The sequence below is a fragment of the Castor canadensis genome, chromosome 14 (genome assembly GCF_047511655.1).
Source record: "Castor canadensis chromosome 14, mCasCan1.hap1v2, whole genome shotgun sequence".
NCBI lineage: Eukaryota > Metazoa > Chordata > Mammalia > Rodentia > Castoridae > Castor > Castor canadensis.
This window is the reverse complement of record NC_133399.1, coordinates 78,025,167-78,048,581: the sequence shown is the minus strand read 5'-3', so window position 1 is coordinate 78,048,581 and position 23,415 is coordinate 78,025,167. Positions and strand designations below refer to the sequence as shown.

General features: G+C 37.8%; 1 protein-coding gene and 1 long non-coding RNA gene across 5 annotated transcripts in view; one reads left to right on the top strand and one right to left on the bottom strand.

Annotated features, from left to right (window-relative positions):
- Cfap97 (cilia and flagella associated protein 97) overlaps positions 1-17,809 on the bottom strand; it is a 33,318-nt gene extending 15,509 nt beyond the window's left edge. Inside the window, exons 1-3 of one of the 4 annotated variants that reach the window (XM_074054860.1) lie at positions 17,374-17,469; positions 16,243-16,353; positions 6,385-7,433 (exon numbers count right to left, since the gene is read on the bottom strand). In XM_074054860.1, the coding sequence (XP_073910961.1) occupies positions 6,385-7,417 (1,033 nt within the window). In that variant the 5' untranslated portion in view covers positions 7,418-7,433; positions 16,243-16,353; positions 17,374-17,469. The other 3 variants (XM_020161547.2, XM_020161548.2, XM_020161546.2) reach the window with 3 other exon arrangements.
- Positions 17,791-18,696, top strand: LOC141416902 (uncharacterized). The gene is made up of 2 exons (XR_012441524.1): positions 17,791-18,021; positions 18,306-18,696. It is a non-coding gene; the product is annotated as an uncharacterized lncRNA (long non-coding RNA).
- The last annotated feature ends 4,719 nt before the right edge of the window (positions 18,697-23,415 follow it).

Sequence of the window (23,415 nt, the reverse complement as noted above, 5' to 3'; positions counted from 1 at the left end):
ATACACACATATATATTTAAATTTACATATTTAGAAATATTGCTTTTCACTAATTTTTTGTTCAAACTCTTCATGTTCAATCCAGCATCTCCAGAGCCACTTCTGGTGTCTCTAACCCCATTTACTAGAGGACCATCTTTACTTTTCATATAAGCTTTTTGAGATACAAACAATTATGCATTTATAAGTGATGCTATCACTGGATAGCATCCCAAGCAATTTTCTATCTCTACTCTCATAAATTAGTTCTTTAAAAAAATTTATCCTGTAGGCATTTTCATGATATATGAAACTGGAGAACACCATCTTAAATGAAGTTAGCCACGTTCAGAAAGAAAAGGGCGCATGTTCTCTTTCATATGTGGAATACAGGCCTCATACAAATACAGCAATATCACGAAAACCAGGCCACATACAAGAGGGAGAGGGTAAAAGAAGGAAACTAAGATGAATATGGTTTATATACTCTATATACAAGAATGGATATAGAATTTTTAAACTTGTTGAAGTCACCATAAGAAAGGGACTAAGTTAGAAAGGAGAAAATAAAGCCAATGAGCCAATTAGGGTTTTATATATATATATGTATGTGTGTATATATATATACATATATATGTATATATCACAATGAAATGCCCTTTATAGCTATCTTATATAAAAATGTCTCTTTTTTTCCCCAAAAATGGAGAACAGGAAGGTAAAACAGATCTGATACCAATGTGTGTGTGTGATGGGAGGAAGATATACCAAAAGGGTGTAGGAGGGTGAATGTGGTGGAATATTATGTTACTCACATATGAGATTTGTTGAAACCATTCCAGGAATGGGGGGAAGAAGGATAAAGGAGAGTGATGAAGGGGACAAACTCAACTATATGATATATTGTAAGAGCTTTTGTAAATGTCACAATGTACTCCCATTACAAAATAACATGATAAAAAATATAAAACAAAAATACCCCAAAACAATCAGAAAAATTCATCCTGTAGGCATATTCATGATATATATTGTATATATTCACACACACAAATATACATATATATAACATATATAACATGATATTTGCTTTTTTAATTGATTTTTTTTCAAGATTTAAAAAGGGCCAGGCAAGGGCTTGCAGAATGGCTCAGGTGGTAGAGTGCCTACCAAGCAAGCATAAGGCCCTGAGTACAAACTCCAGTACTGCTCCCCCCGCTCCCAAAAATAAAAAACAAAGAGCCAGGCATAGTGGCTCATGTCTGTTATGCCAGCTATACAGAAGACATGGGTAGAAGGACTGTGGTCTGAGGCTGGCCCAGGAAAAAGTGCCTGAAAAATAACCTAATGCAAAAACAGGCTGGAGGTGTGGTGCAAGTGGCAGATGGCTTGCCTACCATGCACAAGGCCTAGAGTTCAAATCCCAGTACTGCCACTAAATAAAGATTAAAAAAATCCAATACTTGCAACAAAAGTCAAAATTGAAGGAGTAACTAAAGTTATCAAATTTTTCACCTTTATTAACAACTTGCTAGATAAGAAATTCTGTGGCATTCTTCCTACTACCTTCCTTTGAATCTGGACTGGTTTGTAACTGCTTTGACCAATAAGGTACAGCCAAAATGATGATATGTAACTTTCACGGCTAGGTAATAAAAGGAGATGTAGCTCCCTACCCTTTTTGTCTGCTGGAATACTTGTGCTTGGAGCCCTGTGCCATCATACATGTCTGATTATCTTGAGGTTGCCATGCTGTGAGGAACTCAAATCACATAAAAAGGTCATGTGTAGGCATTTTGATCTTAGTCTTTGAGTTATCCAAGGTTGTTGATTTACATGGCTAAGCTTCATGATAATTTATTACTGGAGCAATAGTAATACAAAATTTGATGCCAGAAAGTAGAATGCTACTACAACACAACTTAAAACATGACAATAGCTTTGGGACATGGTGGCAAGTTAAGCTGGAAGAGCCTAGGGACGTCTGAGAGGATGAGCTATCAGAATATTTAGCAATGCAACTGTTGACAAGGAAAACTGAAAAAATTCCCACGACACTGGTGGATTTGGCTAAGATTTCCAAGCAGAAAGTTTTAGAGTACCTATGGTATTTTATCCACAATAAGAAGACAGAATAGAGATGCAAGCAAAATAGAGGAAATTTAAGAGTGTTCAGAATAAAACTACTACTCACTCGTCATCTTTCCCAACAGAAGATTCTCAAAGTTGAGCTGTACATAAGGAACCACACTTGACAAACTTCAGCTGTACTTGAAACTGATTTAGGTCCTGGATCTTGAGGTTGGGGAACTTCTTTGGAAAGGGGGAATTATTTTTACATAGGGGAGGAACATAAAAAATGTGTGGCTAGAAATAGGATTGAAGAAATTTTAAGCTATGTCTATAAATTACTTGACATTCCTTCCACTATGAGGTAGGGTCTATGTCCCTCCACTCTAAATCTAGGAGAGTTTATGACCATTTCCACCAACAGAGTAGAGAAGAAATGATGCTATGTGACTTCGAACACTAGGTCATAAAAGCAATGAGATTTCTGTATTGTTTCCTAGAAAACCTCTGCTTGGAACCCTGAGGCTGCCATATGAGAAAGTAGACCATATGGAGAGGCCAGGCCACATGGAGAAACTGTGTTTGGGCCTTCTGGTTAGCAGTCCTAATATTCTGGCTGTCCCAAGGCCTGGCACCTGACACGTGAGTAAATAAACACCAAAGGGAGTCTAATCCCCAGCCATTGGGTCTTTCCTACCTTTGAGTCACACTATTCCCTAAAGTAATGAGGTAATTTGTTATGCAGTAATAGTAACTGATCATTTAAAAAAAACAAAACAAAGCCATCATGGGCCAGACAAAACACCTGAGTCAAGTGTAGCTTACAAGCAGACAGTTAATGCTTTAAAAATTTTTTTGATCTAAGTTGTTATTAATCTTCCTTCATGGTTACACCTTCCTCAATTTTATCATCTAGTTATTTTTTTATATCGTACATTTTAAATCTTTGACTTAACCTCTTTTGGGTAATTATTTGGTTCATTTATTAGCCTAAAATGTTTTTCTTTGTTCCTTTTAGTACTTTTCGTATCTTGATTTCTATTTTGTATATTATGATTCTTCCATTTCTTCCTTTTAAAGGCAATGTAACTGGCATATCTTTTCTAAGCCTTTACTTTCATTCTTGTACTATTTTAAATCTTTCTAGGATGGATTTTTTTCCCCCAATGAAACTGATACTTAATGAGCACCTACAATTAGCATACAGAAACCCTATCAAAGGGCCTAGTGTTTTTATTTTCCAATTTTTTATTAAAGTAAAATACACAACACAAAATTTACCATCTTAACTTTTTCAGTGTTCAATACATTCACAATATTGTGCAAGCACAACCCATTGTTTGTAAGTTCTCATCCTGTAAAACAAACTCTAAATGCTCATTAAATAATCTCCATCCTCTTTTTCCCAGCTGCTGGTCATCATCATTTTACTTTGTCATCATGTCACCTTATATAAGTGAAATCACACAGTATTTGTCTTAGGACAAGTATTTCACTTATTTCATTTAGCATAACATCCTCAAGCTTCATCCACACTTTAGCATACTGTCAGAATTCCCTTTCTTTTTAAGACTGAACAGTGTTGCAGGTTAGTTTAATATGATAGTGCCGTCTAGTAAATTAAAATCACTCATTTATATTGTTTGACCTCTTTTTTTTTTCAATGCTTTTTTGTTACTTCTTCCTTTTTCTTTCATCTTATCTTCTTTTGGAAGATTGACTAAACATTTTTTTCCCTAAAATTTTCTCCAAATTTTGGAATATTATGAATATTATCATCATACATTCTAGTTCCATTCTCTTAGAAGTTCTTAAAACATTTTGATCTCAGGATATTTTTTTTTTCTTTTTTTGGTGGTACTGGAGTTTGAACTCAAGGCCTCATGCTTGCTAGGCAGGCTCTTTACCACTTGAACCACTCGGCTAGCCCTTTTTTGTGTGGGTATTTTTGAGACAGGGTCTCTCAAACTATTTACCCACTGGCTGCCAACTGCAATCCTCCTGATCTCTGCCTCCTGGGTATCGAGAACTATAGGTGTGAGCCACCAGCACCTGGCTCAGGACTTCTTAATACTCCTAAAAGTTGAGATCTCCAAAGAATGCTTATATGGGATACATCTATTAATACTCATAAGAACTAAAAATGAAAAACTTTAAAGATATTTCTCTGACAACTAAAATTATTATATATTACACTTTTATAAAAAAATAAAAACAGAGTTGCAGAGTTGACAGTTTTGCAAATTTTTTAAATGCCTGGCTTCAGAGAAGATGACTGAATTCTCAAAGCTGTTTCTGCACTGTTATGCTGTCATTGTCACATAGCCCCTGGAAGATTTAACTGCACACTTAGGAGAATGTAAAAAGCAAATGGAGCTTAGTCTTACTGGTGAAAAGTTTTGTCCTTGCATATCCTCTCTAAAATCATTGAGCTTGCTCTATTAATAATTTATATTATATATATTATATAATGTATATATTATATAATAAAATTAATAAAATATGATATCCTTGATTATGAGAAGGGACCCTCTCTATTGCTTCTTAGTTTTTCTCCAATGTTTAGCAATACTTGGTAGTGTGTCAAGGGTACTCAGATTTCCTTCAGTTTGCCAGGGAAATGCTACAGGTAGTGCACCTAGTAGGCGATCTCAGCATAGGCATCTCCATCCTCATGGAGAGTAACATCATCTGCATCTTCCCTTTGCACGAGGCACTTCACTTCATTCCCTCCCATGCAGGTATCATCTTAGTAAAAAAAAAAAAAATTCTTTGCTCATTACTGCTTCCTTAGTCCCATTTTTTCTCTTATATTCATTCATTTTCTCAAAATACATCCTATAATGATTATTTCATACATAGCCCATGTGGTAAATTTTGAGGCCATACATTTCTATATGTCTTCTATTTGCTCTTTCAGATTCTTCCAAATTGACCTAATTTTACAAAACTTTATCAACACACCTTCAGTGCTCTGAAAATATATCAGACTCATGACATAACCTGATGTCAAAAATTCTGTGATAATTAGTGTTTAAAATATTTTACTATAATGAATTCTCGGCAGATTTTTATATTAGGGATTCTAGCACCAGATGCACCACTGGCAAGCCTCTTAGAACAGAACACTCTGTTGTGCAGAATGAATGAAGCATGTTTCCTCATTTCAGGTCGGCTCTATATTGAAAATTTTCCTATTTTGGCTTAAATGGGAAAACTGTTCAGGAATTGGAGGGGGCATTATTTTTCCATTTAAAACTAAAAAAAATTATATTCTCTATATCCATCTAAAGTTGAGAAATGGGTTAGATAAGAACAGTAAGGGATGCCTGTATGTATTTTCAATGGAACAAGTTTAGTGTTTTAATATCTAGACTATGGTCCTTGGATTGGCAGAAACAGTATTAGCACTGGGTGCTGGTTAGACGTATAGCTGAATGGGTTCTACTCTAGTTTTACTGAACCAGAATCTGAATTTTAACAAGATTCTAGGGTGACCTGTATGCGTATTAAAGTTTGAGGAGCTCTGGTGGACAAAGTTGATTACCTAATTAGCACATATCCCTACTTCCCTCCTTCTTAACAGATCTCCAACCAACTCCCACCCCTAACTCCAGTACAAGTCTGATTTTTCAAAGACTGGTTCAAAAATGGGAGTTGAATCCAATTCTAGGCATGATACTAAGTAGAAGATGGCTTCCTTTAAAAGGTTCCTTCAGCCAGGCCCTGGCAGCTCATGCCTGTAATCCTAGCTACTTAGGAGGCTGAGAGGAGGAGGATCGAGGTTTGAGGCCAGCCCAGGCAGATAAGTGTGAGACCTCCAAAATAACCAGAGAAAAATGGACTAGAGGAGTGACTCAAGAGGTAGAGCGCATGCTTTGTAAGCATGAAGTCCTGATTTCAAACCCCAGTCACACCAAAAAAAAAGTTCCTCCATTCCAACTGTCAAGTTAATGCAGTTTCTCTGGACATTCTCATGTCTTAAGGCGAATAGCGAAAAACTCTCTGAAAAACTCTCTGAAGATACCTTCTAGGTAACCTAAGAATGAAGACGGAATAGCACTAGAGCAGGAGGAAGAGAACGGTAAGCACACTGAGTTTAAGAAGCACTAAAATAAAACTTGTCTGAAGTTCCTAGTTGATTAGTGTTGCAAAATATATCTTATCTGATAATGCAAATAACATCCAGATGTTATTATGGTATAATAGAATATTTGGTAAAATTACTAAAATATCAATTACCTACTAGAAAAAAACAGTGCAAATTCATAGCATTTCATATTTAAGCTTAATATATAATATTTAAATTTAATATACATATTTTAAAAAGAAAATTACCTTTCAAAAGATTATTCAGATCCATTGTGTCATGTAAGGCTTTCTGCTTGTGTCTTTGGTCTAAATTGAAATCTAATGCTGGTGACTTTGTAGCAAGATTGGGCCCATGTTTTTCTTTCCCTTTCTTGGCTGCTTTTAAATATTTTACATCCTTTTTAAATACCTCATCTTCATATGCTTCTTGACTCACATTTTCCTGCCTTTTAACTTTTACTTTTTGGTCATTTGATGTGCCCAGCTCAAAAGACTGTACAGGGCTGATGTCTGGAGTTGACAAAGGAGTTACATCTGTCACAGTATCTTCAGATTCCTCAATAGAGTCTCCCATTTTTGGCTTAGGACTTGAAGCCTGTATTCCTGTCGATTTTATTTTTGATTTATATTTCTGTTTTGGTGACAAGAGGGTCACACCAGATACATGTTTCCTTGATGACGAATATGTGTCAGATTTGTGGATATCAGATCCTGTATCTGAGCAATCTGTATCTGAACTTGAAGATGAGGAAGACAATGAAGAAGAAGAACTGCTTTTGGAGTACTTTTTACATGTGCTTTTTTTAAAGTTATTAGATGGCTTAGCTGACTTGGACCTCACATGTTTTTTCCCATCATCACTGCTTTCCTCTCCATCTGTATAGTAATCATCATCCTCACCTTCTTTTACAATTTTAGGAATTCTATTTGGAATAGGCAAGTGTATTTTACGTCCTGTTGGAGCATCACATAATTTTTTTGATCTAGAAGAAGTGGTCGATGATAAAGAAATTTTGGATTGTATATCATTTTCCGTAGGGGTTTCATTTGGAGGAATTTTTGCTTTTCTTTCATTTCCTTTCTCAGTAAGATAATTTTCCTTTGTTTGTATTTCAAATGTTAAGTTTACATGTTCTGTATCTTTACCTATTCTCTCTTTAAGGTCATCATTTTGCTTATCAAAAACTAAGCTATTTTCACATTTCTTTGCTTCTTCAAAGTCACTGTCAAAGAAAGAATGGTCCACTTCACCATCTGATATATCTTCAAACCGATCCATGATGGCAAAAATATATCTGAAAAGGAATAAAGTGTAACCATCAGACTAAAGGGTAATTTCCAAATGCTTTTCATTTTTGTATAGCAATTGCATAATTTTCCCAAATGAGAAATTTGGTTACTATTTAAAGACAATTATTATAAAATAAAACAAAACTCAGTGAAGTGATGATGGGGCTCTAAGGGTAATATCAAGTTGTACACCAATTATTTGATAAAAAAGTCTAGTAGTCAAGTTCACAAGAAAGTAACAAGTCATTAAGGCAGGCATATCACAAACTTGGGGACTCATAGGAACCTTAAGGAAAATTTGCCTTCTATAGAGTTTAGAAGAAGAAAGGATGGTGTGTTAGTCACTTTTTCACTGTGGTGGCAAATTACCTAAGCAAGACAACTTAAGGGAAGAAAGATTTACTTTAGCTCACACTTTCAGATTTCAGAGGTTTCAGTCCATCATGGCAGGGAGGGTATGGTACAGCAGCACTGTTTAATTAATGGCAGCCAAGAACCAGGCAAAGACAAGAAGGGATTAACACAAGATTTGTCCTTCAAAGACATGCTCCTGATCTACTTTGTCCAAGTAGGCCCCACCTCCCATAGTTTCCACTATCTTCCAACAGTCTATTCAAATTTTGACTCCATGATTTAAATCATTGATTAAATCAGAATCCTCATGATCTAATTATCTTTGGAAACTGCTCACAGACACGATCAGGTGTTTTTACTAATCTCTAAGCATCTCTCAATCCAATCATGATGACAATCAAGATTAATCATCACAGATGGTATTAAAAAACTCATAGGATCAGCTAAGCCAGTCCAAAGACATTATTCTAGTGGCAGGCAGAACAATGAAGATGACAAACTTTCATATTTTTCACTGAAAATTTGCTGTCTTTGTCCTATTTTGTTCCTTACGGTAGTTATTGAGGATGATGCAGAAAAAGATAACTCCTATTAAAAGTAAAAGCTGCTCCATCTCTTCTTATTGAGGAATAGAAACTCCAAGGCTCACATACAGACCAGACAGATAGGTTGGTGTCAAACTTCTGAATATTTTAACCACGGTAGTTACATAATCACATAGGAAAGATTACAGGGGAAAAGCATGTATCTCTTACTGCATTAAAAGGGGTCTGTGTAAGAGACATTTCATAGCAGTCAATGGCGACCTAAAATAGAAAAATCAAGGCATAACAGAACAAATGGATTAAAATGTTCAAAATAGCTGCCTCTAGTGTGGGGCAGGGACCACTATTTTTGCTGAAGACTTTAACTTACTTATTGACATTACATATATAAATTTATATATTTAAAACTTAAAAATATCTTAATACTCCACACAATTAGAATTAAATTGGAAACATTACTTGAACGATATTACAAAGTATTTTTTGTCTCTGTTATTAGACTTGCCTAATAAGCAATGTTACATTATCTGTTACTGACAATCTTCAGTTCAGAGACTGATCTCTAATATTCTCCACAAAAAAAGCTCAGGACTTCCTGGAAGGCAGCTGATTTCAAGTAAAAGAAAAACAAGCATCTTACTGAAGTACCTTGCTGTTGCCAATATGAAACAAAGAGATTCAGTTTGTATTAGTTAGCTTTTTGCCACTGTGACAAAATACCTGACAGATGCAATTTAAAGGGAGGAGTTACTTATTTTGGCTCATGGTTTCAGTCCATCATGGTGGGAAGGGTGTAGCAGAGCAGCTCACATCATGATGGTGGGAGTGATGTGGCACAGACTATTCACCTGCTGGTGGACAGGAAGCAAAGGAAGAGAATGCCTAAGATGGTGGGCTTTCTCCTTTTTCCCCTTTTATTCTGTCCTGGGCCCTAAGGTTATAGGATAGTACTGCCCACAATGAGAGTGGGTTGCAGCCTCTTAGTTAATGCCCTGAGACACTCCCAAAGGTAGGCTTTACTAATCTTCTAGGAGCTCATCAACCCAATTAAGTTGACAATCAAGGTTAACCATCACACAGGCTAAAGTGGATGCTATAAAGTAAGCTACATGATTTAGCAGTTAAAAAGAAAAAAGATAAAATATACATAAAAGTGAAAAAATAATTCTGTGGAAAGTCGTAACTCCATGACATTCAAAATGGAAAAATAATATGCACGATGTTGAAGAAAAGGCATATAAACATTTCCAACAAAAAGCAGCCAACAATGTAATTATGTACTCACTATATTCAAATTATGATTCATTCCAGTACAGCAAATTGGGCAGTAAAACAGTCTGTAATGTGTAACCTATACCACAAGGTACTTGAAGCCTTTAATTGTTTAAGTGACACTATAACCTAAGGGAAGATATAAAAACAAGTACAGATATGATTTAGAAATAAATTCAATTTCTACTATTAACAATGTGATAGGTTAAGCTCATAGGTTAAGTATTGTGGTAGTACATTTAATCACCATCAAATAATTTTGATGCCTTTAAGGCTTTAAATTATTAGATTTTCATGTTTTAAATGTATAATTATTATTTATTTACTTTGTTGAGTATTAAGCCCAAGGCCTTAGCACTCTAGGCAAGCACTCCGCCATTGAGCCATATCCCCAGTTCTTAGACTTATAAATTTTTTTTTTATTTTGGGGTGGGCTGGAGTTTGAACTTAGGATTTTACACTTGCAAAGAAGACACTCCTGTCCATCTTGTGCTCTGGTTATTCTAGAGACAGGGTCTTGGTGAACTATTTGCCCAGGCTGATCTCGAACTGCAATTCAGTAAGTTAGACTTTTAGGTTTATGAGCAATATCTAAATACTTAGGAAGATTCCTTTGTTACATTTATAAGTGTACCTTGTTAGGTATTTGAGGCACAAAAGAAAATGAAATATAATTAAAAAATTGTGATGGCAGGCAGGTTTGCGAATGTTTAGGGAAATTTAATATATTTTATAAGCTAAGTGACATTACTCAAAAGTACAAGTGAATTGTTAATTTTAACATGATTCAAACAGAATTACAATGTGTAAGTACATCTTAACATTTAAGAAACATGAGATTATAAAATTTATACCTAATAAGTGTTAAAATGTAAGACTGTTTTCCATAGCATTGATTAATGCCCTTTTTACATTTTAAGATTCAAATACAAAGAGACCTGAGGATGTAGCTGAGTGATAGTTATCTAGCTAGCCCTGGCTTTGATCCCCAGCACTGCCTAAAGGAAAAACAACAAAAAAGCCACAACAAACCCAGAAGGAAGTCTATCCAAATCCTCAAAAGATCACCTAATATAGTTTTAGACATAAAATACATACATCATATGTATCAGTGCAGAAATCACAGTCTATTCTCTTAGTAATTTATAAAAACTGAAACTTGTCTCTTTTAAAAGGCATTTGGCAATTAATTTTCAGAGCCTAAAAAAGCCATAAACCTTTTGAATGAATCACTAAGTTCATTTCTAGAAATTTATCCTTGGGAAATAATATTAAAAAGAAGAATGATATTAATTATAGCATTACTTATCATACTGGAAAACTTGTCTATTATTCCATTATAATATTTAGATCAGGTGTCAGCAAACTATTGTCCAGGACCAAATGTGGCTACCATCTGTTTTTTGTAAATGAAACGTTATTGGGACACAGTCCCATTCATGGGTTTAGGTATTACTCTGACAGTTTTCACAATACAACTGCAGAGCTGAGTAGTTGGAGAAGAGACCCCATGGCCCACAAAGACTGAAATATTTATCATCTAATCCTTTACTGAAAAGGTTTGTAAACCTGAAAAATACAGAAAATAAAGTTATCTATATTGGATTAATTACATAATTTATATTCTTAAACAAAAAACTTAGGGGGAAAACAGAAATTAAGAGTTGACCTGCTAGAAGAAAAATCACCAATACAACTGGTTTTTTTGTATTTCCATTACTGTTAGTGTTTGTGCAATAAAAAATGGAAGCCAGCTCACTGTATGAAAGAGTTAACTAAGACAGACCTACCCAAGTCCCAAATCTGGTTCTGCCTTAATGTATACTAATAAAAAAATTCTGGTTCTGCCATTCCTGGTTGTGTGATCCTAGATATATATATAAGGATGTTCATCACTGCACCATTTGGAATAGCAATGGGCTAGAAACAACCTCGATGTTTACTAAGAGGAAATGGATAAATGTAAAAGTATATGAAATATATCAGTCACAAAGGATAAACTGAGATCTAAAAAAATGTTGACTAAAAAAGTATAATTAAATGAAAAACAATTATGTAAAACTTAAAAAACATACAAAAAACAACGTATAGTCTTCATGGGCACAGACACATAAAGTTATAGAATATGGATCGGAAGGACATACATTAAAACTCCAGGAGTATAAACTTACAAAGGGGGAGGAATGAGGTTAGGAAAAAATATAGACTCGGGCAGGAGCCTGTGATCATGAGCTATTACAGAGATTGTTATTACTACTCTATCCACCTGAGTTTAAAAACAAAAGCATATCAAAATAGTCGCTGATCAAATGGTAGACAACTTTTATGTCATTCAACTCCCCCAAAAGTTACCCTTTTTTATAAGAAAATTTACCCTTAAAAACAAAATGTAAAGGGTTGGAATAAGAGTTATGGTTGTTTTTCCTTTCTTACTTTGCTTCATAATTAAGAATATCATTACAATTAAAGATATTTTTATAAGTTTCTTCAGATTTCAAAAGAAAACATTTCAAGGCATAATCCAGATATTTTATAAACGACAGGTCACAACACACATGTAAAATCAATTCAGTAGATTCACTAAACATTAAAGAAAAGTACAATCCAATGAAATCTCAAGAGTGTATTGCAGTTGGCCACCAGGGGCTCATGCCTCTAATCCTAGCTACTAAGGAGGCAGCGAACAGGAGGATTGTGGTTTGAGGCAAATCTGGACAAATACAGATTTTGAGACCCTATCTTGAAAATACCCAACCAAAAAAGGGCTGGCGGAGTGGTTTAAGTGGTAAAGCATGTTCCTAGTGTGAGGCCCTGAGTTCAAATCCCAGCACCACCACCAACAAAGATTTCACAAAGTCATAATAGTTTTGTTTCTATAACGGTCTGTCCAGAACTAGTACAATATTACGTTATTAACAGGCATGTGGACTACCTCACTGTATGTATCTGTTTGATTTTGCTGGGAAATATACTGATAGAAAAGCTTAAAACTTCTTTTTTTTTAAATTTAAAATTGTTTTTGGTTGGGACTAGGGTTTGAACTCAGGGATTCACACTTACAAAGCAGTTGCTCTACCACTTGAGCCATGCCTCTAGTCCTTAAATTTTCATAAGTCTTTAAAAATCTTTTAAATAATAATTATCCAGATCATTTCGAACTCCATCACTCAGAAAAACCTGTTTAAATAAATTATAAGGAAATAAAATTACTAGTATAGTCACTCCCTTCTACCTTCCATCCATGCACCCAAGAAGCTATGTGAGGACAAAAAGTTTAAGAGGGCCTCATCAAGAATCCAACCATGCTGGCACCCTGGCCTCAGACTTCAAATCTCTAGAGCTGTGAGGGGGGAAAAAAGGTTTGCTGTTTAAGCCACTTGGCCCATGGTATTTTGATACAAGGTCCCAAATTGACTGAGCCAGCCCATGAAGGGTCACATCTGTGATTACCTCAGTCAGGCTGGGCTGGATGAGTTCTGCCCTAGAGCATCCCTATCATAAACTGGCCTGGGGGCAGAAGCCAGCCTTATTCCTGTCCTGCAAAGTAAGTTTCTTCCAGAGGGCTTCTTTGCTTACTACTTTTACAATTTGATTCCAGCCACCAGAAAAGTGAAAGTCTCTGAACTATAATAGTTGCCCTAATTAGCCAGTTTCCGTAGAAATGTAAATGGCCGTGCAAGCATCAGGGTCTTCCCAGCTCTGTCCCAGAAGCATCTGAGCTCCACCTGAATGCAAGGTCTGAACCTCTGTTTTAGTATATGGTCTTTCATATCAACACACACACACACAGCGCCCCGAAATAGGTACTATTATCCACGTTGGGTGTGTAAGAAACAACTTTAGAGAAACAAAGCCAACTTGCGCACAATTGCACAGCTAAAGAATAGTAAAATTTCTGTGAAGTGCCTCTGTACTAGGCACTGTTTCAAACACTTTATATGTATTCATTTCATTATCCTGAAAACAACCCTATGTTGTACTTTTATTACTCACATTTCCTAAGGAAGAAAACTGAAAGCCAGGTATGGTGGTGCATGCCTGTAATTCCAGAACTCAGGAAGTTGAGGGGGGAGGATGTTGAGTTCAAGGCCAGCCTGAGCTACACAGTAAGAATCTTGTTTCAAGAAACAAAAAGCTAGCATAAATAAGCTTCATTTGTACTAGTGCTAATGTTATTCTACTGTTAACAGCTAAACGTATTGACTATATGCAAGCAATAATCCAAGTACAAATTTAAGAGGTTTTGTCATTCCCATTTACAAACAAAACAGAGCAAGAACTTGTCCAAAGTCACATAGCTAGAAGCGGCACACCTGGGATTCTAAAGCAAGAATACTTTAAGGACCATGTTATTAACTACTGTTCTGTTCTGCTTCTCTGTATTGTCCTTCGATAACACTAGGAACTAAGATTTTTTTTGTTTTGCTTTTATTGTATTGTAGCTATGATTTATTTGATGGCAAAGAATGAGTAAAGTAACAAGACTCTCCCATCATGGGTTTTTTTTTTTTTTTTTACAAAGAAAATGGGACCTGTTTAGTCATATGATTTTAGCAACTTTGTTGTATAAAAAAAAAAAAAGTCTGGTTTGTACAGTTAAAACCAGATACACATGCCAATGTTTGCCACACATCTTGCTGAATGTATTTGCCATGTAGTTTTCCTCTACCAAAGTAAAATGGAACAAACTTATTGATACCACAAATTAACAATTTGAATTGACTAGCTACTCACCCACTCCCATCTGAGCTTGTGACTAAACTCCTTTCAAGAGAGTGCATTGCAAACAGTGATGATTTTGCAAGAAACTAACCTTGAAATGTTTTCAGTATGCCTATCTTTTGGGTGTATGGCAGTATGACACAATAGAAGAATTTGTTAGTAATCCCTGATAAGCTTAAGTGAGACCCATGTAAAACTGTTTTATGACACATAGTAAACCATAGCAGCAAACACTTTTCCTAATCTCTAGCCTTAGTTTCTGAAAAGATTTTACCACCCCTCCCATGATGGATCCCATGAAGACTAATTTTAGAATTAATCTGACTGGATTAAGGAATGCCTTGAGGACTGGTAAAGTGCCAGACTAACACACTGCCCTTATATTAAGAATGAAGAAACTAATTCCCTCCTGTGGCCATGCATTTCTTTAGTATGTGAATACCTTAATAAAGCTACAGCTGGGCACTGGTGGCTCACACCTATAATCCTAGCTACTCAGGAGGCAGAGATCAGGAGGATCATGATTCCAAGCCAGTCCAGGCAAATAGTTCCATGAGACCTTATCTTGAAAAACCCTTCACAAAAACAGGGCTGGTGGAGTGGCTCAAGGTGAAGGCCCTGAGCTCAAGCCCTAGTACCTCAAAAAAAAAATAAAGAAAGAAAGGAAACTGAGCTGGCACACCTCTGTCATCCAGGCACTTAAGAAGCTGAGGCAGGATGATGGTGAGGTCCAGGCCAGTTAGGGCTACATAGTGAGATGGAGGCCAGCCTAGGCCATATAGTAGGACCCTAACATAAAACAAAATGGTTCAGCAGCTACATGGAAAACTATGACTCAGAAACCAAAAAGTATGTTCTTAAATCTACTGGGATAGCAGTATATAGCCTAAGACAAGCTGCATTTTATTTTGCTTGGCCAAGCAATTTTTTGAATGAAGGTTTTAATTCTGAGTCTATGGTAAAGAGTCTAGAATCTAAGTCTATTTGTTTACAGAACACAAGAGGATTGTAACAAATAAAAGCAATGACTAAGGGAATGTTCAGCTGCTTTCATTTCAAGACAGTGAATTGAAAAGGGATTCTAGACTTGTTATTTGTAGTTCTCCAGAGGTAGAACTTAAGTCAACAGATGGAGTACACATGAAAGCTGCTGAGTTTAACATAACAACTCCTCAAAAATGGAATGAGCTCTTTTCTGCTTATGAGCCTCAGCCACTAGAAAAGCAGCAGCACAGACTGGACCACCACTTGCTGGGATGCTGCAAAGGAAATTGACACATTAGAACAGGATCTTCCCAACCCCAAACTAGATCTAAATCCTATCCACAAGCCAAATGACTACAGCTACTTCTCAGAAATCCATGCTTTTCACAGTTAATTTTCCCACCTTGCTTGTGAGGGGGATCAGAATACACTGCTCCGTAACCCTGTAATATGTCACTGTAGCAGGATCACTTTGAGCTAAAATAGTTGTAAATTAACAGATGTAAAAAGGCAGCTACCCAGAACATCCTTATCTGACTAAATGGAGAAACTTCTGAGAAATGAAGATTGTCCTAATTTCCCTCTCCAAGACGTTTTTTGCAGTGGACACTGAGATGGACCTGCACAAATAAACCCTGCTAAGATGGCCCTTATCTTCCATCAGTTCCCACTGTTTACAGCTCAGTCCCTAGAGGCCTAAAACCCCCTTTCCTTTGTCTTGTCTCCACAGTTATTGTTCTTTAAATTGGCACACAAACCCTCAGGACTATCTGCTTTCACTCTTCCAGAAAGGCACCAATGTTATAAGAAAACAACTAAAAATTTGTAGCCTTTTTTTTCTGTTAAGTCAGTCTTGTTGTCCATTTAATTTCCAGGGCTCTAGCAGCAGAACATCAGAATAAAATTTTTTTCTTCTCTCCTACACTTGCCTTCTTACCTGATTGGTTTGAGCTACTGTGTCCTGTAGTTCCAACTATGTGGGAGGCTGAGGAAGAAAGCTTACTTGTGCCCTGGAGCTGGAGGCCAGCCTCTGCAACTCAGCAACAGCCTGTCTCCAAAATAATAAATAATAATAATTCATTCCTTACCAGATTGGGAGCTCCTGATGCCCTGGTCATCTTTACATCCCCAGTGACTAAAGGAGGACCTGACAAATATTAGTCATTTAAAGAATGTTTATCCGAGAGTCTGGAGACTTAAGGTTGAGCCCTGGGTCTGTCCTTTTGCTAGCTATGTAGGCAGAAAAAAAAATCACCATGTTTTATCTGGTTTCCTTGACAGTTCTCCACCCCTTCACTTTCTCCAAATACATGCATCAGAACGTACCCCTTATCTGCATTTCCAGCCATGCAGTCCCCAAAAGTTACAAGCCATCTGCTTCCCTAAGTGGCCACAGTTCAAGAGAAGTGGTGTGTTGCCGCTGTGTCTGGGAAACTTCGGTTTAAACTATATTCATAATCACAAGCAGATAGGGTTATTGTAAGGCTTTAAACTCTCAGGCGATTTCACTTAATTTCCAGGAAAATTTATCTGCAATTGTTTTGCTAACATTTACTTCAAAGTTAGTGAGATTCAATTTACATTAGAGAATAAGAAAAAAGTGGTGGCTTCATAAGTTACTTAACATTCTCTTTACAACACCTCAAGGAAGGGTAAAATGAAAAGACAGTTCACCAGGTCACAATAACCCTCTGCAAAAGGCAAGAGTTTTGCCAAAGCTGCCTGGGAGTCCTTTGGACACTCCTGCCCAGCAAATACTAGTGCTTTCATCGTACATCAGGAAAATACGCTTAAAAGAACCTGGAATTCAAAAACTGTCATTTTGTTCACGTGACATTACACTTCCGTAGATAAACAATGGGACGCCAAGAAGACATCCAATTGGGAACACAAAAATCTTAGCCCAAAGAACCTGAAGCCGCAACCTGGAGCCCCGGGAGGTAGAAGACAACAACCCCTTGGACCTCGGGATTCAGGTTCCAGTACGCGGAGGTGGGCGGCCGCGGTCAGAGCAGACCCCGACTCCACGCCACCTCTCGCGGAGTGAGGACGGGACGGCCGTTCTCACCGTGACGGGCAGGGGTGCGGAAGGTCCCACTGTTCAGCCGGTCGGACGCCTAGGCTGTGGTTACACCGGCCGCCCAGGGGGCTGGCGGGACCGAGAGGTGGAGCAGCAAACGGCTGGGGACCACGGCGGGCCCGCCTCCCAAGCTCCCGCGCAGGCTTCGCTGTACCCGCCCCGAGGGCTCGCCGCTGCTGGGCTCTGGACGTGGGAAACGGATCCCAAACGGAGGGAAGGGTGGCTGGCACGCCGCGGGAGCGCAGAAACGCGGAGCTCACGCAACGCTCACCTGGGCACCGTGGCGGCTACCGCCCCACGCACAGCGCCGGGCGCTTGCAGTCCCGCTGGCGCGCTCGCTCGCTCGCACACTCGCACACACGCACGCACGCACGCGCCGGCGCGCTCCCCACGCAGGCGCGCTCCCGAGCCCCGCGACTCCGGCCGGAGCTTCCGGAAGCGGAAGGAGCGGAAGGGGAAAGGCGGGACCGTTGGCAAGCCGCGAGCGCGGCGGAAGGGGGCGGTGTCGCAGGGCGGCGTGGGACCGTCGCTGTCGCGCGGGACTGGCGAGTGGGAGGAGATGGGAAGCGTGGGCTGGAAAGAAGGCGGGTCAGGACTCTGTTGCCCACAGTCCCTTCCCGTCTGCTGACTTGAGCGGTAGGTCTAGCGGTTATCGTGGGTAATTTAATAGGGCAAGCCGTTTTGATGTTGTTACGATTCTTTACCACAACGACAGTAATGAAAATGGAGGGCGTGGCTTTGGGGCATTTTATGTCAGCAAAGTTCACATATACTGGTTCCATTCAGCAGGGCTGGAAACACATTAGAAAGTCTTTTTTTTACCACGGGGTAAAGGAGGTGTAGGTTAAGACAATGTAAGGGGAAAATGGTTTCTCCGGAATGTATGGACATGCCTTAATTTCTCACTGTTGAATTTTCAGGCATATCGGAGGTAAAGTAATGGCACCCCAAAATTGCCTACCTCCGAATCTCCAGAACACATGAATGTGTTACTTTCTATGGAAAATGGGATTTGGGTGATGGAATTAAAGGTCAAAACGAGAAGATAAACTTGGATTATCCAGTGAGCCCATTGCAATCACGCGGGCCCTATAATGAGAGGAGAGGCAAAAAGTTCAAGGTAAGTGGGAGGAGCAGGGACACAGGCAAGATTGGAGTGATGAAGGAAAAGGCACTGAGCCAAGGGTATGCAGGCCGCCTCTGCAACCTGAAAGGGAAGAAATGGAGCCTCGCTGGAAGGAATGGAGCCCTGTTATGCCTTCGTTTTGACCTCTAAAGTCCTAATAAATTTGTGTTGTTTTAAACTGTTAAGATTGTAGTAATTTGTTAAGCAACAGCAGGACACTAGCACTGCAGGTACCCAAAAGTATTTACACGAAAATGCAAAGAAAAGAAGTACAGACTTAACTGTATTTTAAGTAATCCTATTAGAAACTATGTTCCTTCTAAACAATGCATTTTGTATTTCTTGGTTTTAGTACAGAGAATCATTTATCTGTTTTTTGGTTGTTGACTAAATGAAAGGATTTCATTTAATTCTACTTGATGAAACTATGTTGGGACCACTTCCCAGGGATTTCTGACTTGTGGTTAGAAATTTATTACATAAAAGGCTTTTGAATAGTCATTCAAAGAAGATAAATAAATAGCCAGTAGCACATGAAAAGACATGCAACATCACAAGGCTCAGCATGGTGATTCACAGCTGTAATCCTAGCTATTCTGGAAACAGAAATTGTAGAAATCTGGAGAATCACAGTTTGGGCAAAAGGCTAGTATGATCCCATCACAACCAATATGCCAATTTCTGTGGCGTGCACCTGTGTTTCCAGCTATGCTGGGGGAGACTGTATGTAGGATCTGAATCTGACGCCTATCTCAGGCAAAAAATATGAGACTCTAGCTGAGAAATAACTAAAGTAAAAAGGCTGGAGCATGGTTCAAGTGGTAGGTTCAAACCCCAGTACTGCCCCTCCCCAAAGATAGGCAACATAACTAATCATTAAGGAATTAGAAATCAAAATCACAGTGAGGTGCTTTTTCATGCCCACTAGGATGGATTTTATTTTTAAAAAAAAAAGCTTTCTGAAAAAACTGAAATAACAAGGACTGTCGAAGATGTAGGAATTGGAACCCTTGTGTACTGCTTGTGGGAATGTGAAATAGAGCAGCCACTGTAGAAAACAGATTGGCATTTCTTTGAAAAATTAAACATTGAATTATGAGCCAGCAATTCCACTTCAGCATATATACAAAAAAATTGAAAATAAGGTATCAAAACAGATATTGGTACACCCAAACATGAAATAGCATTCAGTAGGTCATAACAGGAAAACTAGAAAACAACCGTGTCCATCAACAGTTTTTATATATGTGCTTATATACATACAATGGAATATTAGACGTGAAAAGGAATGAAATTCTGATAAATGTTATGTAACATGGATGAACTTTAAAGATACACTACAGCTGGCTCAAGTGATAGATCACATGCCTAGCAACTGTCAGGCCCCTGTGTTCAAATCCCAAACTGTCAAAAGAAAAAAAGCAGAACACTATACTAAATGAAATAAGCTAGACACAAAGGACAAATACTGTATGATTCTGTTTGTATGAGATTGACTAGAATATTCAAATTCATGGAGATGGCAGAATGCTGATTCCCAGCAGCTGAGAGGAGGAGGGAGTGGGCAGTTGTTTGATGGATGCGGAGTTTAGGTGTGGGTTGGTAAAAGTTCTGGAGATGGATAGTAGTGATACTTGCAGAACAAATATACTTAATGCTACAAAAGTGTATATGATCAAAGTACTTTATGTGTGTGTAAAAGTAGAATAATCTTAAAAGTTCTATATTTGTGTAAGAAATATCACAGTGAAACTGCTTTGTACAATTAACAAGTTAATAGAATAGAAAAAAATACATGTAAAAATGGTTAACATGATAAATTTAATGTGTATGTTTTACCACAATAAAAAATAAATTTAAAATAACATCCTATGTGACTGTTTTTTGGGGAACTATGAATTTATAAGTTTTGCTTTTCCCCTGGTCTTAAGTCATTCAGGTTGCTGTAATAAAATTCCACAAACTAGGTAGCTTATGAACAACAGACATTTATCTCTCACAGTTTCAGAGTCTGGGAAGTTCAAGATCAAGGTGCCAGTAGTAAGTGTCTGGAGAGGGCTTGGTTCCCGGTTCAGATAGCTCCTCTGTGCATCCTCACATTGTGCAAGAAGCAAGACTGCTCCCTCCCACCTTTTATGAGGGCATTAATCCCATCCATGCAGACTGTGCCCTTGTGACCTAATCATTTCCCAGCAGCCCACCTCCTAATATTAACACACTGGTGACAAATTTCAGTGTAGAAATTTGAGAGGAGCCAAAATACAGACCATAGCAATCAGTAATCTTGCATTTCATATTTTACCTCTCTGCTCGTGAAAAGTAACGCAAAATAGCATATAGGTCAGTTCAAAAAGTATCAGCCCATTTGCATTGTGAGGATGTTAGATATCAAGTGGTTGTGCCAGTCACATTCCATATCAAAATCTAAGTGAGTTTATAATTTTGTGTTTTATGTTTCATAACTTAAAAATATTAGACTACAATAAGGCTAAATTACTTGGCTAATGTCTTTATTACCAGTTTCCCAAATGGTAAACATAATTATCCATTATCTTCTTTGACCCTGTCAAGCTGTTTTTCCTGTCCCCTATTTAGGAAGCAGATTATAAAGATTACCAGTTCCTGGACCAGAAATGTGAATTTTAACACGTCTGTAGTGATAAGTGACAAGATCTACTGGTTTGAATGAGAGGTCAGATGATCCACCAGAAACTGACTTCTGTCAAACGTTGGTAGGTTGTTAAAGCAATGGAACAAATAAATTGCACCTCCTAATATTTAAAAGCCCATATGTATGCTTCACCCTTCTGCACTCCTGAGTGGGTAAACACAACACAAGCAACAGCTCAAAAGAAGTAGCACTCTGTGTCCCGAAATTTGTCATGTAAAGAAACCCAAGCTAACCTGTTGGTGGATAAAAACACAGGGAGCAGAGAGAGAAGCCATCGCAAGAAGTTCTGTAGACCAAGCATCCTTAGGATATGTGTCAGCTGGCTGCAGGACCAGAAGATCAGAACTACCCAGGTGACTCCAGTCCACTACTGCTGACCCACAAAATCATAAGTAAACAAGGTAACTGATATTTGTAGTGGTTTGTTAGGCAACAGTTGAAAATGGCAGTATTTCCCTGAATTTCTGATCAACACTTAGATAAGTTGCAATTGTCCTTTCTGTGGTCTGCCTTTGTTAATTCTTTATTAGCCAGTTTATTTTGATATTTTGTTATTGTATTTCTCTTCAAATATCAATAAAGACAATTCTTCCTAAAAGTTCCCAATATGAATATTTTTACTTACTAATGTGGGCCTATTCACTGTACTGTTTATACATATATATATTATAAAATTTTATTCAGAGGTTCATTTTCCTCTAAGCATTCCTGCAGTATGTTTCTTTCAAGCTTTAGCAGTCTGCTACTTGCTTTTACGGTATTTTATTATTTCTTTCCCTTTTTGGAGTTTGGCAATAACTTTCTTCTTTTCTCTCTCTCCCTTCCTCCTCAGATATTTATCTCCTTCTATCTCTCTATGCATTTTCCATAAGCCACACTTTGCTTCTGAGTTTATAAAAAAGGAGAGATTAACTGACTTAGGGTCTTATTATGGATTATGGTCTTATCGTGAGTTAGTAGAAGAAACTAGAATGCTATGTAGGTCTTCTGACTCACGTCAATGGCTTTATTCACAATTTCCCCCAAAGTAGTCCAGAGCAGACGCTGGTTTCCTCTCCAAATTTGTGACCACTAAGGTGGGCCAAGGGGCTTAAAGGAGAAACACACTATAGTAAAAGGAAGGATATAGCATACTCTTAGACAAAGATGCAGTGTTGTCTATTTGCTTACACTGTCTAGTATCTTTAAATTGTCAGTTTTTCACTTACCACAATTTTATCTTCAAGGAGTTAAGTCAAATGCTGTTCCATCTTAGAGAATAATGAAGGTAGCCTGTGGAGCATTCAACTATTGTCTGTCAGAATGCACTGGCAATAAGGAATATAGTGGGAAAGAAACATTAGGATTCTAACTTAAAATCCAACTTAGGCCCTCATCTCGAGACCTCAGTACCTTTTTTTTCTTTTAAAATTTTATTTATTATTATTGTGCTTAGGGGTACACTGTGTCATTTACAAAAGCTCTTATGATATATCATAGTTGGATTCACCTCAATCATTCTTTATCCCCTTCTCCCCAGGCATTCTTTTAAACCTCCTTGCTTCAACTCTGTTCCCCACACTGAGCACAGCATAGAGACCCCACTCCTATTTGTGAAGTAAGTGTAGGAAGTATCAGTGGTGATTTAGTATCAAGACAGCATGTGCTTTGAGAGTTCCCCAACTATGGGCTTTTATTTCTCTAGCTCTGCATTGCTCTTGGGAATGCAGTGATGTATTAGAAAGATCATGATCTTGAGTTATAGGCTTCCAATATTTCCCTTTTCCTGATTCAAGTTATGATCACTTGGCACTTGTCAGGGGGCTTGAAAAGATATTGCAATTTTCACATAGTAGCAAGATTAAATATTTTAGAACACGAATCTGGACTTAGGTTCATGGAGTTAGACCCTGGCTTTTCCTGTAATATGGGATGACTAAAACATAGTTTTTAAGAAGTGCTATGTTACAGTGGTTAGATGAACAGGTTCTGAAGCTAACCTACATGCAGTGATAACCAAATCCCAGCTCTGATATGTATTAGCTTTTCCATGTTGAGCAATTTACTTTACCTCCTGTGCCTCAGTTTCCCCATGTGTTGATGAAAATGACAGTAACTGTTAGGGTTGTGGTGAAAATTGAATGACGTCTAGTGATTGGCATGGCAAAGTCACACTTGGCATGAGACACTCATCTCTTTATTTTGATTTACAAGGTAAAAGAGAATGAAGTATTCCATGCATGTCAAATATTTA